General features: G+C 35.7%; 1 protein-coding gene across 1 annotated transcript; it reads right to left on the reverse strand.

The window, feature by feature from the left end:
* Positions 1-1,304: 1,304 nt before the first annotated feature.
* Positions 1,305-10,297, reverse strand: LOC144432696 (sialate:O-sulfotransferase 2-like). The gene is made up of 4 exons (XM_078120961.1): positions 10,261-10,297; positions 3,439-3,603; positions 2,584-2,778; positions 1,305-1,666 (listed from the first exon to the last, which is right to left on the reverse strand). Exons 1-4 carry the CDS (start codon positions 10,295-10,297, stop codon positions 1,305-1,307), a joined length of 759 nt encoding a protein of 252 aa, XP_077977087.1.
* Between the last annotated feature and the right edge of the window lie 8,683 nt (positions 10,298-18,980).

Here is an 18,980-nt window from a genome sequence, read left to right on the forward strand (position 1 = left end):
CACTACAAAATAATCATTTTCTTTACCCTACTCCCAACACTTTTATGGCCTTCCTTTCTGTTGGAACCCAAGGTGAAATCAGTGAATTCTACTTGCCATTATCGTTATAATGGAAATAACTGAAGTTTGGATTTTGATGTCGAAGGTACAGCTCTGTTTACAAATTCAGGGTCATTCTTTCCATAGCAAGTTGTCGCTTCAAAATGAATTGCGTAATAACGCTAGTGTCAGTGCAACGATATAATTATATCAAACAACATTTTAACCAAAGGCAACGCCGAACACAATTATTGAAAGTGGATCTTTAAAGAACGGATCTTAAATTGCGTACCTAGTTTAATAGTTTTTCAGGGCTACCAAATATTCCAAAAAGAGGTCAGCCGTTTTTATCAGTAAATGTTTTAATGTAAGGAACAAGATGTAAATGAGGTCGAGTGCATCTTCGGAGTCACTGCATGCAACAGGTGACCTCAGCTTGAACGACTTTTTCCGTCTTTTTTTTTTAAGTTTCACTCTCTGACATTATTGCGACTTGATATCTTCAAATGAAGGAGACTTTCAAGACTACTGTTACTCGCGGAAAATGCACAGTGCATGTGAACTTCTGTTGTACTTTCCCGCACAAAGAATTTTTTAAAAGTTACAATTTTAACTGGACACATTTATTTATTCAAAGTTAAGCCAGGGTACAATAGAGATATAAAATACATAATAGCGAGTCAGTGTACAGTCACTTTTGACTTTAGTAAACCATCAATTTAAATCGCGCATGCTATGAATCATCACGTAAATAACGATTTTAGTAACATCGCTATGTATTCAGAAAGTCGCTTTTTTTCTTGCTTTTTTCCAAGATCTCAGGGGGCAGCTGCCCCCCCCCCCCGCAGGCTACGGTACTCTATTGTTATAGCAGATATCAATCACACTTCTATCGAAATGTAAAGCTCTGTGTATTTTGCATACCGTATGTTAACATGTTAATCATGTTTACACGAGGTTTGGGAAGACTGGAGTGTTTATCATTATCTCTCATATTTGATTTAAACATATTCCCGATATATTCCTATTACCTCAGATTGTTTGTTTCCCTTGTCTACATTTATTACTACCTTATTGGCATATCTCACACATGAAAAAGCATTTGGAACAACACTCCCGAGAAAACAGTCTATTCATGTTGGACCCTTTAGTAGAAGCAAACCCAATATACGAGATATGAAACTGAAATCATAGTAATGGCCTATACTGGTGACATTTTATCTCAAACATTCTATGGTGTATACATGCCACATAATGGACATATCTTATAACAGTTTGGATGCAGGGTGTATAGGGCTATGACCGCCTTCTTTCAGGATACGATCTATGTACGTAATGTACCCATTGATCAATTTATGTAAACTATTTGTGTAGGGATCAAACCTTGACCCTTTACGATTCTTGGTTGGTTTTCGATGGAAATTACCTTCTTTGTTCTCTTCAACACATCGCCGCCTTTCTGCTGTAAACGTAAGGTTGAGAAATGACATCATACGGTCGATATTTGATATGGTATCCTTCTTCAGGTCCTCATAGTAAACAACTAAAAGACGTCTTTTTTCAGTCAACCAACATTTGTGTAATCCTTGCCAGTATGAACTGTGTTTTGCGACAAACTCTTCCCAATCTGAAAAAAAATAGTATCCTGTTATACCTTAGGCTTATTAAAATTGACACCACTGTCTAAAATCTGAATCTACCAATGCTTCTATAGATAGTTCTTATGTTTCAGTATGAGACATGTTATAAATCTATGTACAGTGTTAGAATTATTGCATGCATAGTGACAACATAAACCATATTCTTACAAGTTGAGATATGATGTTGCAATATGTTGGTTAAAGTAGGTAGGCGTGAATGATGATGTATTTATGTTTTTAATCACGTCAGCAAATCAACAGACATGAAACAACGCCCAACTCCATGAACAGCATAGAATCCATTGCAGCCTTAATAAGCGCATAGGATTAAAGCATTCACATTGCAACCTCAATCCTACTGGTTACCAATTATACAACATAGATGAGAGCGTGCACGTACCTACCACCGTTTGATCGGTTTGATGGCATATTACTACATGGTGCTTTCATTTAGTTGTTTGGTAAATGTTATCTCTACACTGTTTGGTTGTTATAATGTAAGTAGGTATATATAGCACAATGAATCCTTCGGTAGTTATATGCTCTTTCGTGCACTTTATACCTAGCTCCGCTAATCAACTCATGACGTCATGAAGTAGAATAATATTTGAAAGACACAACAAAAAGTAGAGTTTAACAAAACGTCATTCTTAAACATATAATATCATATTATGTTAACGTACAAAACTTTTGTTGGTCTATTCCTTGTGAACTTCTATCCAAGGCTATATTATGGTTTATTATTTGTTTTTATCAGATTGTTTATTTCTATTTACTCATTTCAAGAATTTCAAACCATTCAAGCTATATTTGATATATACCATATTTCTCATTCAACATCTAATCAGTTGACATTCTACACATTGCTGTTCATATCAAAGTTGTTAAGACAATTTATACTTACATTTTCCTGTAATATTTTGTAGTGGAAATCGAGATACCTGACCACCATGTCGTCTTCTGTATTCAGCTATTAGAGCATTGTACGGATTTCGAATAAGCAAAATAGCAGATGAAAACTCATGTTTGTTATCACAATTATGCGTTTTGACGATGAGGGTGTTGCCTTTGCGATAATCTTCAAGTTGTCCACGAAAACCTATTGTTATGGGACAATATGTATGGGATTAATGACAGAGTTAACAGACAACAGTTAGTGCTATGAATCTCTTTTATTTTAAAGAGAACTAAGTGGAGACAGGGCTCATTCTATATTTTCCGACAATGCATCACCCTAGTGTACATCAGGCCTCTTCTGCGCCAATTTGTTATTTGTGATATCTTAACCTCTGCCAAGGGTTGGTTAAAATTAATTTTCCGGTGTCATTATTGTAGGCAAAGGAAAGAAGCTAAAGATAAAATTAGCCTTACACACTTGTTCCCTTTTAATATTCAGTTTGTTACGTAGTAGTTATAAACATAACAAGTATCAAGTTCTTACACTGTCCAAAGCACATTCAAACTGGACTGAGAAGTTTTCAGTTATGAATGATACGTTTCGCAGAATGTAAACAAGAAAATATAACAGTCATGAGAAGTCAAACGTGTGTATATATATCATAATTTATGATACGAGGGCGCCACATTCGACATTGTGTATACTGTTTATTGAACTTGTCAATACAGTGGTGGATATTTTGACTTTAAGTTAGTACTCATTTACGTAATTTAGGAAAACCTATTGACGTGAACAAACATTGCATTTTCTTATAGTAACGAAAGGTAGAGGAACTTCTTACGACAAACAGTTTCTACGCACCTCCACGAAAGAGACCACGATCATTGCCAATAGATCCAGTGTAAATTCCTGAAGCAATTTCCAATAGATGTCTAGTCCAGGTATTCCCTGATCCAGGAAAACTCACTAAGGCTACGAGGGGTCGGGTCTTACTGCTCCAGTTGGGAAACCTTACAGAGCAGTTTACTGAAAGTTAAGATAACGTTCATGTTCAAAATAATACTACTTCATTGCAACGATACCTGTATGTATGTATGTATGTATGTATGTATGTATGTATGTATGTATGTATGTATGTATGTATGTATGTATGTATGTATGTATGTATGTATGTATGTATGTATGTGTGTGTGTGTGTGTGTGTGTGTGTGTGTGTGTGTGTGTATGTATGTATGTATGTATGTATGTATGTATGTATGTATGTATGTATGTATGTATGTATGTATGTATGTATGTATGTAGTATGTGTGTATGTAGAAAGAAATGTATAAGAAACTTGTGAGACAGTACGAATAAATAGATGTAATCCGACGTTTCGAATAAACATTCTTTTTCAAGGAATTCAAAGGCAAGACTTAGGTAAACACCTGATTATATCTGAATGTTTTGGAATAGAACGACAACCTCGCGTGATTAACGATTATACGTGTGAAAAGTTATAAAATTCGCACACACCAAAAAGAACAAATAGAACACGCCTGCAATATAAAATAAGCGTGATTAGACAGGAAATGACGTGAATAATCTATTAATTCCAAGAGGTTCCAGCATTCCGAGAATGATTTCCTCTTCCTTCAACCTCAAATGGTTCTCATCTCCAGTAACCTTACAAATTCCTGTAATAGACATATCTGATACACTATGATCGTTGGTAATAAAATGCATAGATACGGGATAGTTACGATTCTTTTGTCTGGTCAGACGGAGATGTTCCAAGAAACGATCACCAAGACGAAGTACAGTTGAACCTAAATGAAAAACACATTTCTGGCACGTAATGTAATACACTACGTTAGTACTAATACAAACAAATCTACTCGTAACAGCCACACTGTTCTTAGGGCCAAAAACACCACCATATCTCTAAGATTAGTATCACGACGTCAAGCTGTTAAAGGTGCTTCAGGAAATAATGAATTGTTAACCCTATTAGAACGTAAGATAATAAAATGCTTGTATATAATGTTCTTAACTCTAGTGGAAAAGGGATGGTATGTTTGAGCCAATATGAGACGATCGTTATTACTCTTCTGATCATGTGATTTGACACAAGCTTCCCTAGACAAAGATGACACTTTAAGTAAAGCCGCATTGGTAACCGACACTGGATAACCACATTGATGGAAGTACGTGCAAAATTCAGCAGACCTTTCTCTGAAATCCAAATCACTACTACAATTACGACGTAAACGAAGTAATTGTGAATAGGGAATGGAATCTTTACACTTAGTAGGATGTGATGAACCATACTGCAAATATGAATGTGTAGGTTTAATTTAGTATAAATAGATGTAGCTATATCATCACCATCAATCCTAAGGGAGATGTCAAAGAAATTGATAGTTAGTTAGTTAGTTAGTTAGTTAGTTAGTTCAGAAATATCATAGTATACTGAATAGCATGATTAAAGTTACACATGTAGTTTGCATAGGTTCCTCAAGTTTGAGTGAAGCTGCACAAGCGCCATCATCATTAAATCGTTTATATAGATCAGGTATTAAGATCCCTTGATACGAACTGAAAATAAGGTGTTCCTGATAAGACATAAATAGACAAGCATAACTAGGACCAAGACAACTTCCCATAGCAACGCCGTGTTTCTGCACACCATACCTATCATTAAAGGTAAATTATATTATAGCATTAGCGATTCCAGTGAATTTTGTGACGTCATCGCTGTACATTATTACTGATAATGTACTCCGTTATTGGGCATCGCGGCCCCGGAACGAGCATAACAATACAAGCTTATGTCCGTAAGGCAATTTTTTCCAAAAAAATTTTTAAATGTATGTTGTTACTTATGATTGTCATTTCTACTGTTTAAAAATACAACGCATTCATGAAACAAATTTGTTCACAGCAGTTCATTGAAGTGTATATGTGTGTGTACGTGTATGTACGTATGTCGCTATGATTAGTATTCAGCTTCCGGGCCAAACATGGCAGACGATGTTCAGCGCTGTGTATATTATACGTTGTTTTGAGTTTCTCGGTCTACAAATTCACTGGAATTGGCAAAACTATAAAATAATAACAATAATGTATGCCCTCCCAGTGAATAATGGACTCATGCAAACTTTGCAGTCCATAATGGGCTCGGTTGTCACCTCGCCCATTATGTCGTTCAAAGTTTGCTTTCGTCCATTATGGCCTGGGAGGGCGTACATTATTGTTTAAATAATTACACGTAAGGACAAGTTCAGCCAATCTCAGAAATACGTTGGTAGGAGGGTCAAGTACAGGTCTTAAATTAAGATAGTGTTCGATTGCAACTGAACCTTCATTATGTGGTATGGAAGTATACTAATATACTTGTTTCACGAGTATATTATTTACACGATTGTATCCACATTGTCTAATACTACACTGGTTCGGTGCAATATCACGATATTGCACTGGTACGATAGTATATCCAGATACTGCACTGGTACAATACAATATTAAGACAATGTTGTATTCTAGTAAAGTTATGCATGTTTTTGTATTAAACATTTAATCAAATTTTAATTAAAGCACAGACTAAATAACTTGTGTTAGTTTTCTAAGTCATTATTCTCATGCAACAAGTTTTTACTTTGTATTTTTTTATGCTTTTCATTCTTCCGGGGTTCTCAATCAAAGATAACTTTAGTGCAAACCCACAAACAATGAAAAGCTCAAAAGAAAACCCAATGCAACAAGTATTGTAACTAGTCTCAAATGTCACAAATTGCACTTCAAAAATAGATTCCAATACCTGCGCCTTGCTTAAATGTGAGCCACAAAGAATTTATGCTGATCAAATTGGAGGTCTTTTTACAGGTCGAAAATAGAACTGTAACATCACAGTTAGAGTAAAGTATGAATCGATTTGACGATCATACAGTGTTGTTTTACACCCAAACAACAGTGCCAGAACATTGGTAAACAATGTTTCCATCTTACTGGCAATTCTCGTAGGTTTTGATAATTCGAGAAGGTGATAAAGTAAGAGAACATTTCATCTGATAAAATGCGAGTGCGGTGCAGATTTTGAAAAACATACCACACTCGACATATATACCAGAACTAAATTGATGGTTCGTGAAATGACGTTGAATATCCATTTATTAAAGACGTTATCAAACTTACAAAGGGGCGATAGTGATAACCTAGTGGTCAGTACAATCACGTACGATTTTAAGAAGCACAGAGCCGGATTCAAGTTTTGTCGACAAAAGATAAAAAAATGTAGTTGATGTAAATATTTAGAGGACACGAGAATTAAATTGTACTGAACAGTCTGTTCTCAACATCATGGAGAAGACAAACTAGATTACTATCCACAATCGCCCCACAACGTATATAATACCCACGGCATTACTGTCCTCTCACATCAAAATCACATCCCGGAATTACAAATCTGATCGAAACAAGTGTTATATAAGTGCCATATGGTTGAAATAAATTGACTAATCACTGGCCTGTTGCATAGTTTTACAATGATTTGCAGATCAAATCCGATTGGCCAATTTGTGCCCACATACAGGTGTGCTTGCTCTGGCCATTCAAAAACCATAATCTTTCCAATACTTTCAGTAGTGTGGGGATTCAGCTTTTTGATGTTGTTATTCAGCTAACTTTAACCAAACAAATTCAATAATATGAGATTAGTGCGAACGTGCACGTGTTGTAAGCTGCTTAATGAGCTACAGTGCGGATAATGGGCTATAGCGCAGATATTGCACCAACCTCGTGCTCCGCTGCACTACACACTCATTTGGATAGAGATTGATATCATGGCCAACACTGATATCTAACATACAAATCGACAGAGAAAAACACGATCCAAAAAGAAACAAAAAACTGCATTGATTGTTCATTGGCTTTATTGGATTGAAAGCGCAATGAGACAAAGAACAAATCTGGTGACAGAGGTTCATATCAGACTTTTTAGGTTGAATGGTTTGACCCTCTTGGTGTATTCTACTTTCATATCAAAGCAAGGCAATGTCTCTCAACCATCAATTTAAAGCAAGGCAATGTCTCTCAACCCATGTTTTACTTGTAATTTAGTGTTGTTGGACGACTTAATAGTCTTTCGCAATGTGATTTCCATCATTTTATTTATCAGCTCTAGATTTTAGTGTTGACTGTGTCTTTTGAGTCTTTGTTGTTGGTTTGTTTTGTTTGGTATATAATTTATTCTTGTGATGTATATTTTATCTTCCTGACGGTTTTACTGTAGTTTTTATTCATATTTTACATCTCGGATGTATTGGCACGCCTGTGCTACTTTTTAAACCAAGTATAAATAAAATAATAAAAATAATAATAATAATTCGGATGTACACATTTGGTATGCATATTTAGTTTAGAACAGCTAATGAATGAAAGGAAACGAGAATGTGGGTCGAACCGAGTAATTTGATTGGTTGACTATGTGGATACACACACGCTTAGTCCGGCCCGTCTGCCATTTGAACGGTGAACACCTTCGGAACAGCACTGTATTTACGGTGATGAGACACTTTCCATAAAGAACTGTTGGAGTAATATTAGCGAGAATATAATTGAATAAGCTTGGAAAAAGGGACAGAAAATAAAAATGCGTACGTATTACATGTATGTCTCAGTACCGTAGCCTGCGAGGGGGCAGCTGCCCCCCCCCCCCCCCTGAGATTGTTGGTGGAAAAAGCAAGAAAAATGCGACTTTTTGAATACATAGCGACGTAACAGTTATTAAAATCGTTATTTACGTGATGATTCCTAGCATGCGCGATTTAAATTGGTGGTTCACTAAAAGTCAAAAGTGACTACACAAACTCCTCGCTAATATGTATCTTATATCTCTATTGTACGCTGGCTTAACATTGAATAAAAAAATGTGTCCAGTTGAAAATTTTAACTTTTAAAAATTCTTTGTGTGGGAAAGAACAAACGAAGTTCACATGCAATGTGCATTTTCCGTGGGTAACAGTAGTCTTGAAAGTCTCCTTCATTTGAAGATAGCAAGTCGCAATAATGTCAGAGAGTGAAACTCAAAAAAACCCAGAAAAAGTCGTTCAACGTGAGGTCGCCTGTTGCATGTAGTGACTCCGAAGATGCATTCGACCTCATTTACATCTTGTTTCTTATATTAAAACATTTACTGATAAAACGGCAGACCTCTTGTTACAATATTTGGTGGCCCTGAAAAACAAAGTCTGAAAGTCTTCAAATGTTTTGCTCTTTATTCGTGATTTTTTGGAACCAAATTAAACTTCAGGAGAAGTCATTACCAAGTGCACATCCGCAAAATATCTTTCAGCTTTGCCACATCAAACTATACTTCCAGATAATATGTAATGTATAGCATAATTGTTTCAATTCTGGTATTTTATTACCATATTCAACTATTGTAAGACAAAAAAGTATGTCTATGGTTTGATATTGTATGCCTCCTACACTGTCTTATTTTCATTTTTTTCACCTTTGGAGTTGTCTCTCCAATCAGTAGCAATCAAGGTGATAATTGTCTTTCTCCTAAAACAAGATGGACGGTGTCTGGCTAAGTACCTCCCAGTATAGGTTAGAGCTAATTAGAGACATCTCTGTATGCGTGTGAAATCGACATCCTGTGGGAAGTAATCTCATTCAGAGTATTATTGATGTTGGCTATCACTGTTATTTTAATGTATCATATTATACCACATAATTTTATATCTCCACTTTAGTGTAGGTGACAGAAGGGGTGGCTAAAATAATGCTCGAGTTTCATTTGGCGGGGCTTAACATTTTTCCAGAAGAGAGGGTAAGAGGAGCTACAACATTTGTTTAACCGTAAATTGTGTACATTTCCTAACTGTAGCTATGCAGACAAATCGCAAGAGATAGTATCATGAATAATGAATTTCATCAAAATAAATGTATACGAGAATCTGGTTAATCATACGAGGTCATACACTTACTATTGTCTTACTATTATTAAGATAATATTCAATTTACTATCTTAATTTATTTACTCATGGTAATTGTATGTATGTATGTATGTATGTATGTATGTATGTATGTATGTATGTATGTATGTATGTATGTATGTATGCATGTATGTATGTATGTATGTATGCTTGCCTGCCTGCCTAAAGCTGCCTGCCTGTCTGTCTGTCTGTCTGTCTGTCTGTCTGTCTGTCTGTCTATCTGCAAGGCGGGAGGGAAGGAGGTAGGTAGGTACACATGACTATGCCGGTCTGTGTGTAGGTTGGGCAGGTTGGTAGGCAGGTACTTAGGTAAGTGGGTGGGTCGGTAAGTATTATCGAGATCTGTCTTACCAGAAATGTTATTATATAATTGTATTCTCTGTACAAGAAGTGAGTGCAGATATATCGACGCTGACTATGTGTGAATGATATGTCCAAATATAACATACCTCAAATGGTGTAAAACTTAATGGAAATGCAACCATTCGATCTCACGATTTCTGCACTAGTTAAGCATTATAAATGTTTAGACTACATTTATAGAATTAAACATGACGGTGGCGTTCACAAAAAATATTCCACTGCAGTCAAATCAATAAACTGTTTGGTTGATATCACTTTGTACTTTCTTTCGGGGGTGTAAACCAATGCAACAACCAACAAATATGACTTTAAGTACAGTAACTATTCAAGAGGTACTTACATGTCTCTGTAATATTCATAGCATTATTCCAGGACATTTTGGCCGGACTGTACAGCACAACATTGTGACGAGAAGGCAAGTTCAATACTATGACTAAACAGCCAAGGGTTGCACAAACAGTTGAGACACTGGCAATTTTTAAAAGGCGAGCCATTGCATTGCGATGGATTGATAAGAAATGGTACACTCGAAAGTATAATGTAAACATTACGTGTTGCTCTCTCAAAAAAACAACAGATTAAATGACACGATTGTTTACTTTTCGTTGCTAGTACTATACTATGTTCTCATATAGGAGTAGCTCGTCAAGGTACCAGTGAGAATACTTCTCTACAAAATGAAAATCAAACTATATAACGGCCTAACTGGCTCTAGTTGACTATTTTTGGATTTTTCCCTTGGTGCTTATACACCTACTTGTAAACCATGTATTTATACATTTACTCAATGTTTCTGAGTGTTAAGTATAATCTGTCATCAATATTTATATTGATATGTACACTGATATGCAAACGCTCGTCTGACTCATGAAGCGAGGAAATTGTTTAATCCCTATTCTAAATTATACATGGAGAATTGACCTCAAGAACTTATCACATGGTGCGTCATTCATGTAGCAAATACACTGTTCGAAAACAATTAGAATTAAAACTTTTCAAATACGAAAATCTTAATTACATATTTCACAAAATGATAATCAGTATAAACAGTGTGTTAACCATTATACAAGAGCTTTATCAATAGTCTGTGCCAGAATTCATTTGAGCCAATAGCTTCTGATATAATGACGCCATCACGAACATTTATACCAATTATGTAATTAAATATTAAACAGATTGTCTCTAGAAATAACGTTTTCCAGATATAGTTTTACTTCAGTAAATTTTCCTCGCTCTCTCCCTCTCTACATATAACGAAACGCAACACGGCATACCAATTCGCGATCGGTCTGAGGATAGTGTCGCCATTATGACGTCATTGTAACTATGGAGATGTATCAGTAATGGTCGGAAAATTGTGAAATCAACTGACAGCGAGATAGACTTATCGTTTACAGTTGACTAGGCATTAAAAACTGAACACAAGCTGATCATGATTACCTAGTTATATCGGACCATCTTTTACATTCAGTGCATAGGTTCCATGTAATGACAGAAACATAAACTGTTGGGGTTTTTTTATTTTGAAACCTAATTTTATCTTTATTAGTTTTTGATTTTTGATTTCATTAATTTTGGCCTAGGTCCATCCTTAACGTCATTGGTAATCAATTTTTTATTTGATATATTATTCTAAACGCTGATGGCGCACAACATGTTGTAACCTTTAGTTGTTTAGCAGTGCCTTTTCTATACATTGAATTCATTTGGTATATTGTATACGTGATATCTGAAAAGAATCGTGTTTTTATAGTAGGTACACAAACAGCAAGATACAGTATGCTTAACTGTTTTTTTTAAGTTACATAGTGAAGAGGAGTAAATACTTTAACCCTTGTAATTTAACCACAGATATTTACACTTGTGATAATCAAAATATCTTTATTAGGGTAACAGAAATGTGAAACCCTTCTTTCCATTGATCCACTCGAAGATCAAAGCTATCAAAGAAGACTAATACTGATAAGATAAATTCAATGACACATATATAATTATAGATACGGAGACAGGGAAAATGATAATAAACAATCCGTGACATCAAGTGGCCAATTCAAGTGATATTCCGATTTGATTTCTCGCATTCAAAAATCAATTTGTCGAAGACGACATTCACTCATTAATTAAAGATACACCATATTTTTCAAATATTAGTAACAAATATTTATACTCAAAATCGCTAACTTTAAAAATCGAAGCCCTTAGAGATACATAAACTAGCCATCCAATATTTAATTTAAAATCACAATTTTATTAGTACAATTCGTGCAAACCTAATGTGACTTCATGTCATACTCTGTCAGATCTTTGAATCATGTTTTTCTTACCACTTGTTATTTTCAATAGGGATATTTTAAAACATTTTGGCGAATGTTGCCAACAGGATTCTTTATATCTATAAAATAGTAATGACTGTAAGAGTATGTGACTCCAGAGTTTCTCTCTCATTCTGTCTGCTCCCCTCCCCCTGTGCCTTTTCAAAATGCCGTCTTTTGTGATGATAACACACTACCTTACATATGCTGGAAATACAGTCTAGCCTGCTCTGTAAAACAACACGAGGCATGCTATTCCATATGAAATTTGAACCAATAAAGTATATATGCACGGAAGTTCAACACACTTTTGACGTGTATTATAAAAAGAAAGCGTATATCCTGTCATTCTTGTTAATGTTCAGTAAAAGTGTTGTATTTCGTCATTTATTCAATAGTTTGATTTCATGATCAGCACACCCTTTGTCTCGGAGTCCCCTGGGATCTTATTGAGAGTAAAGAGCGATGCTACAGCAGATACTGCTATAGTGCACATCCGATTGATCATCATTGAAGTGAGATTTCCCGATGGACGGCAAAGGTGACGATGCTGTTAAACATTTCGATTCAAGTCAACTGGTCACTTGTATTGTGTGTGACAGACTGTAATAGTAGATCGCAGAAGTAACAAATTTGAAAAAACAATGCTTTTCTCGAATGGTGTCCTTGTAATCCTGCTGTCCATATATGAGAGTGCAGTTGCACGGAGACCATATATTCGGGACGGTCCTGAAGATGTTACCTTAAACTTACAACAGGGAAGTATTGGAAGTGTAAACCTACGATGTAGAATCAACTACCAACATTCTTACTACAAGGTATCATGGAAGAAGAACAATGTTGTGATCAGTACTAATGGTGGTATAAATAAATATACTCAAGAATACACGGATGAAAGGTATGCAATATTACATAGCCAAAATGACGCTAAGTATGATCTGAAGATAGATCCAGTCAGTAAGACCACAGCTCACAATGACCAGGGTGAATACCAGTGTGTATTGATATACAAAGCCAATAATTACATTGTTTCAAGTTCAAGGAAAGTAACTGTAACAATTAACATTGCTCCATACCTAGAGTCTGTTACTTGCCGCATGCGTGATTCTGATTTCACACCCCTGTATTGGAACCAAGCCGTAGTAGTATTAGCAGAAGAAGAAGAGACCATAAAATTGGGCTGCCGCGTTGATGCCAATGCATATCCACAAATCGATGTCAAATTACGTAAAGGCGATAAGTTCCCACTTGAAACTACAACTTCACACTCCATCATCTATTCATATTCGAAACTATTCGGACTAAACATGGTCGATGAGTCATTTTTATGGTCTCCCTCGATAGAAGACCGGTATACCTCTTTTACATGTGAAGCTGCACATCCAACGTTTACATCAACCAAACAATGTACAATTGGACCATTTGAAGTCCAGTATAAACCAAAGGTAACAATTGCAACAAGAGATAATAAAACTGATATTACATCACAGTCTGATGGGATACAACTTCGTTGTCAGGTTCAAGCGAATCCACTTGCTTACAACAGATATGTATGGAAAATTAATGGACATGAAATTCGAGGCAGTGAAAAATTCTATTTCTACGAAAATCCAACTGACATATACATTAATAATTTTGACATAACTGACAACGGACGTTATTACTTTACTTGCGATGCCTGGAATAGCGTTGGGAAAGGTTCTGGATCAATGTATATAACAATAGGGATATTAGACACTACAACTGCCATGATAACATCAACAACTATTGACCAAAAGCAGAAAACAACGATTCTTACTGTGTCCAAGACGATCACTGATAAGGCAAAGTTATCTACGCCATCGTCAACATCGGTACCTAGTACAACAAATTTGGCTACATTAAATGCAACTGCCACTAATCGTGAACAACTCTACACTTCACAAATACACCGAACATACTCGATGAGCAAAGCTGTTCAATCAACATCGAATGTAGAGCAGATTATAACAGTTTTAACCGTAAGGCATCGAAATACAGAAGATAACAGTAATTATAACACCCCTATATCCTTGCAGTAGCGTTAGTTTGTTGTGTACTACTATTTCTGATTTTACTAGTGATGGTTGCTTGCTTTATAAAAGCAGGACGACGACAGAAACAAAACAGTCCACAACGGGAAATCGAGTCTGAACATAATCTAACAGATTTAAGTATGTCAACGTTTAATAATGATGACGGTCATAGATTTGAAAAGCAACCTTCAGATATAGAGATGAACGCAGTGAAAACAAAGTCAAAAGGTGAAGTTGTTACTGAATTTCAATCACATGAAGAAGACATCGAGAGTCTGTATGCAAAATCAGTAAAACACAAATCCAAAAAAAAAAAACTACCTAAAGCTCGCTCGAGTTCCACTAAGATCACAATAGAAAATGGAGATGAATTCGGTGCAAGAAAGTTGGAAACGGCAGCAGACATCAATCCTTCGGATAATTGGATGCATGCAAATGTTAATACTCAGAACAAAACGTCGTCCTCGAATGATCAAGGATTCAGAATAAAAAATGACGTACAAGGAGGAGAGGATGACGACGCAATTATCTTGTCTCCACCACATGTAAAACCTATATACGAAAATCTGGATATAATCAGGCACCTGCCAGAAGAAGAGAGTATATTTGGAAGAGATACAGAATGAAACTAAGAGAGAATAAAAACTGTCCCTAAAGGATAAAATCCACAATCAAAGAATGTTGAAGGTTTGACCTACGCCGAATTAGAGTTCACTGGGCAACGACCACAGAGACGAGAATCCAAGAAACCATCATTGACAGAGTCTGAGACTGTGGATACTGAGTTAAGATTGTAAGACTCTGATTATTCTCCTTATTATATACATGTACATAGACCTTTATATTCTCAGGGTGTGACATCAAAGTATAGTAATATGAAATCCATACATTTCATATTACTATACTTTGACGTCACGCTATAGTAATATGGTCGGAACTACTTTGAATTATTTGTAAACATCATGAACCGGTACAGTTACGATGTTTGAAAATATGGTTTCCTTTATATTCATGGATTGCCGAACATCGACCACCATCATTAGTGTAAACAGTGAACAAATACACCTCTTTTGGACACATCTATCGCCTTTCGTACAGCCATTGACGTACGTAGACATGATAACATGATCAACATCGTAAAAACTTCCAGTTGTGAAAGTTTCGCAAGGCAGTGAAATCGTTGTCCGTTAAATTCAACTATTGATAGAATTTTTGAACGACTTTTGACAGTGTGTTTGAAAATTTCACAATGTTTTCGACATTTTAATTTGCCAGTGTTGATGTGTTTGTATGACTCTGAGCCGAGTTCTATGTATAAGCTTAATGATAACCGGTGTAGGCATCCGTTCGTTAGTCAGTCTCTCGATATGTCTCATTTTTACCGATGAAAGTGTCTATATTTTGTCAAAGATTTAATCACTGCTCTTGACAATCATCCCATCGTTGGCAAAGCGTTCCCTACCTGAAAGTCTGTGGTGTAATTTTACTGATCTCGACATATACGTTAGTAGTAGTAGCGACGGCAGCTGTCGCCATTGAACACCAAATGAACATAACAGCTGAACACTGTAGCCCCATCACTTCATAGAGTTAATGCGCTTCAGCGTAAGTTTGAGAATATTTTAGTTCAAAATTATCATCATAATAGAAAGGAATAGTGGGTCTATGTATACAATAAATAAATATCATGATTCCCCTATATCTGTATCCCTCCTCGCCTGTCGGCCCGAAGGGATACGGCCGACATGAGGGGAATCATTCCTCCTCTATGACGTAGCACTCATTCGTAATACAGGGAGATTATATATAAAAATAACATGTGCTGTATTCTTTATTCTAACCTCAATACCAAATGAGTTATTTCATGAGTTTCGAAGATTATTCGGAATATTATTCTCAATTTGTATATATGACTTGATTTAGAAACAAATCCGTAGCAGAAATTAGACTCCACTTTATCACCATATATACATGCTAAAGTAACCAAGTCCATGATATTGAATACCAGATAAACTATTAATTGAGTAAATATAATTAACCTAAGAGTTTCTGTCATGGAATAAGAAACATACGTTGACATATATCGGTGTTGATAATGTTGTAGATATAATATTAGTGAATAGATTACTCCAGTTATAATGTGTACACTTTGCACTGACTAAATTACTTTTCCTCTCAATAATGACATCACTATGACTGACCGTTATCTTTGAGTGCAGTACTTTGTATTTTCCACTGAAACCGACAAAATTATATGTCAGTCTCGTATCACATTACAGAAATAGAGGCTCGATATTTATTTTCGTTAAGTAAGCTTAAAATACCATCGATGACAGAACAAGGTTATACCTTTGATATTAAGTGCATAAAATAATTGATATCATACAATATAATTATATACAAGGAAAATAATGCATAACCTTGTCACTTTAGCGGCATATATACACTGCTTAGTAGACTTTTAACCTTTACATGATTGTGTCAAGTACCGAGATTTTTAAATTTGATGTCATTGCTATACACGTCATCAACGTTGTTTGTTTCTTTTCGAGGTGAACGTGTATGCTTAAACATCGCCTAAAATTGTTCTGATAATATGCTGCTGTAATCGATTGTTATAATCACGATGACTTCATTTTCATAAAGTAACAGTTACTAATTCACTTCTATAAACTATGACATCAGATTATGAGTATTGGAAGTTTACCTTATTCGTTGTTGTAATAGGATGCAGAGACTGTATAAAAGTGCTGAGTCAAAACGGAGAAATCCGGAAATCTCAGTATACAGATAAAGACTCGTATCACCAGTGACCAGGATACACCTATGTATTTTTGTATGTTATAATCAAGATGATTAAAACTATGATCTATACAACTATCTACTGTATTGGTATGGACATGAGTGTTAATATTTGTTGTGTGTTAAAGCATGGAGGTATAATCGAGAAAGGAAAGCTACTATTTCATTTTGATAATCTCTGATTGTGTCTGTTAACAATCAAATACACATTCGCCCTATTTTAGCATTGCCTTGGTTACCTTAAAGTGGGTATTTAGTTTTATTGTTAATGCTTAAGACAACTTTATGATTTCCTACATGAAAAAGACAATGTGGAATATCATCGACCAAATCCGTGTTTGTAACGTTATGCAAAAAGGCTAAAGAGTATGTAAAACGTTTGTTATTGTAAGTGCAGTAACTAATATTTTAAACATAGTTTAATGTTTTGCAATTATTTTGACTTACTGACAAGAATTTAGTAAATGTCGTTTGACATTGTATTTTCAAGTGTAAAAACATATTAGAGTAGTTTTATGAATTAAAATATAAGTACAACTGTAATTTCTCTGATCGTGAACATGACCAAAGCCATTCAAGAAAACACCACAGACAGACGACGACCATCGTAACTGCGAAGTACAGAAATAAAGGACAGAACAGTAATGATAAATATACTATCCTTGCGGGAGTGTTAGTTTGTTGTGCACTTCTACGTCTGATTTTACTCGTGATGGTTCCTTGTTTTATGAGAACACGACGACAAAAACAACCCTGCAGATGTATGTATGTCAAGTTACATTGAACAGTGGTGACCGCCATAGATTTGAAAACCAGGCTTCAATGACAGAAACAGTAGTGAATACAGTAGCAACAAACAAGAGAAGTGGACCACCTGTAACTGAATGTCAATCACAAGAAGACATCGAAAGTCTGTATGCGAAACCACTAAAAAGCAAATCAAAAACCAAGCTGTCTGAAGATAAATTTAGTTCAGCTAAGATTACAAAAGAGAATGGAGATGAATTGGATGCTAGAAAGATCGAAACGTTAGCAGACATCAATTTCGTTTCTACAGAGATCCCAATTTACTTGTATATTGGAAATCTTGTCATGAATGATAATGGACTTTACCGTTTTACATGTGAGGCATCAAACGCGATAGATATAGGCTCGGGGTCTTTAGACATCACAGTTGTAATAGCCGGTCCCACAACCACTGTAATACCGTGGACAAATACAGACGATAAAATGACACCAATCCATGAGGTGACTACATCACCAATAAAGTAGAATTATCTACGCCGTCGCTGCCTAGTACAACTATGATTTCCTGTGACCGTGAACATGACCAACGCCCTACAAGAACGCACGGCAAACAGAGGACGACCATCGTAACTGCAAGGTATAGAAATAAAGAACAGAACAGTAATGATAAAACTACTATCCTTGCAGGAGCGTTAAGTTGTTGCGTACTACTCCTTCTGATTTTACACGTGGTGGTTGTTTGTTTCATAAGAACACGACGAGAAATACAAGCTAGTCATCAACTAGAAGTAACCCCTGACAACAACCTTACAGATTTACGTATGTCAACGTTAACGTTGAACAGTGATGACCGTCAGAGATGTGAAAACCGCGCTTCAACGAAAGAAACAGTGGTGAATGCAGTAACAACAAACAAGAGAGGTGGACCACCTCTAACTGAATGTCAATCACAAGAAAACATCGAAAGTTTGTATGTGAAACCACTAAAAAGCAAATAAAAAACCAAGCTGTCTGAAGATAAATTTAGTTCAGCTAAGATTACAAAAGAGAATGGAGATGAATTCGATGCTAGAAAGATCCAAACGTTAGCAGACATCAATCTTCCTGATAACGGGAAGCATACAGATGTTAGGGTTCAAAATCAG

This window comes from Glandiceps talaboti, chromosome 3 (assembly GCF_964340395.1).
Source record: "Glandiceps talaboti chromosome 3, keGlaTala1.1, whole genome shotgun sequence".
NCBI lineage: Eukaryota > Metazoa > Hemichordata > Enteropneusta > Spengelidae > Glandiceps > Glandiceps talaboti.

What these genes read in the sequence shown, in the direction of transcription:
- LOC144432696 (XM_078120961.1), bottom strand. Translation starts at nt 10,297, where the DNA reads ATGTCCTGGAATAATGCTATGAATATTACAGAGACAT. An exon ending in TATGAATATTACAGAGACAT is followed by an intron (nt 3,604 to 10,260) that starts GTAAGTACCTCT and finishes CTTAACTTTCAG; the next exon opens with TAAACTGCTCTGTAAGGTTT. An exon ending in ACAAAATATTACAGGAAAAT is followed by an intron (nt 1,667 to 2,583) that starts GTAAGTATAAAT and finishes ATTTTTTTTCAG; the next exon opens with ATTGGGAAGAGTTTGTCGCA.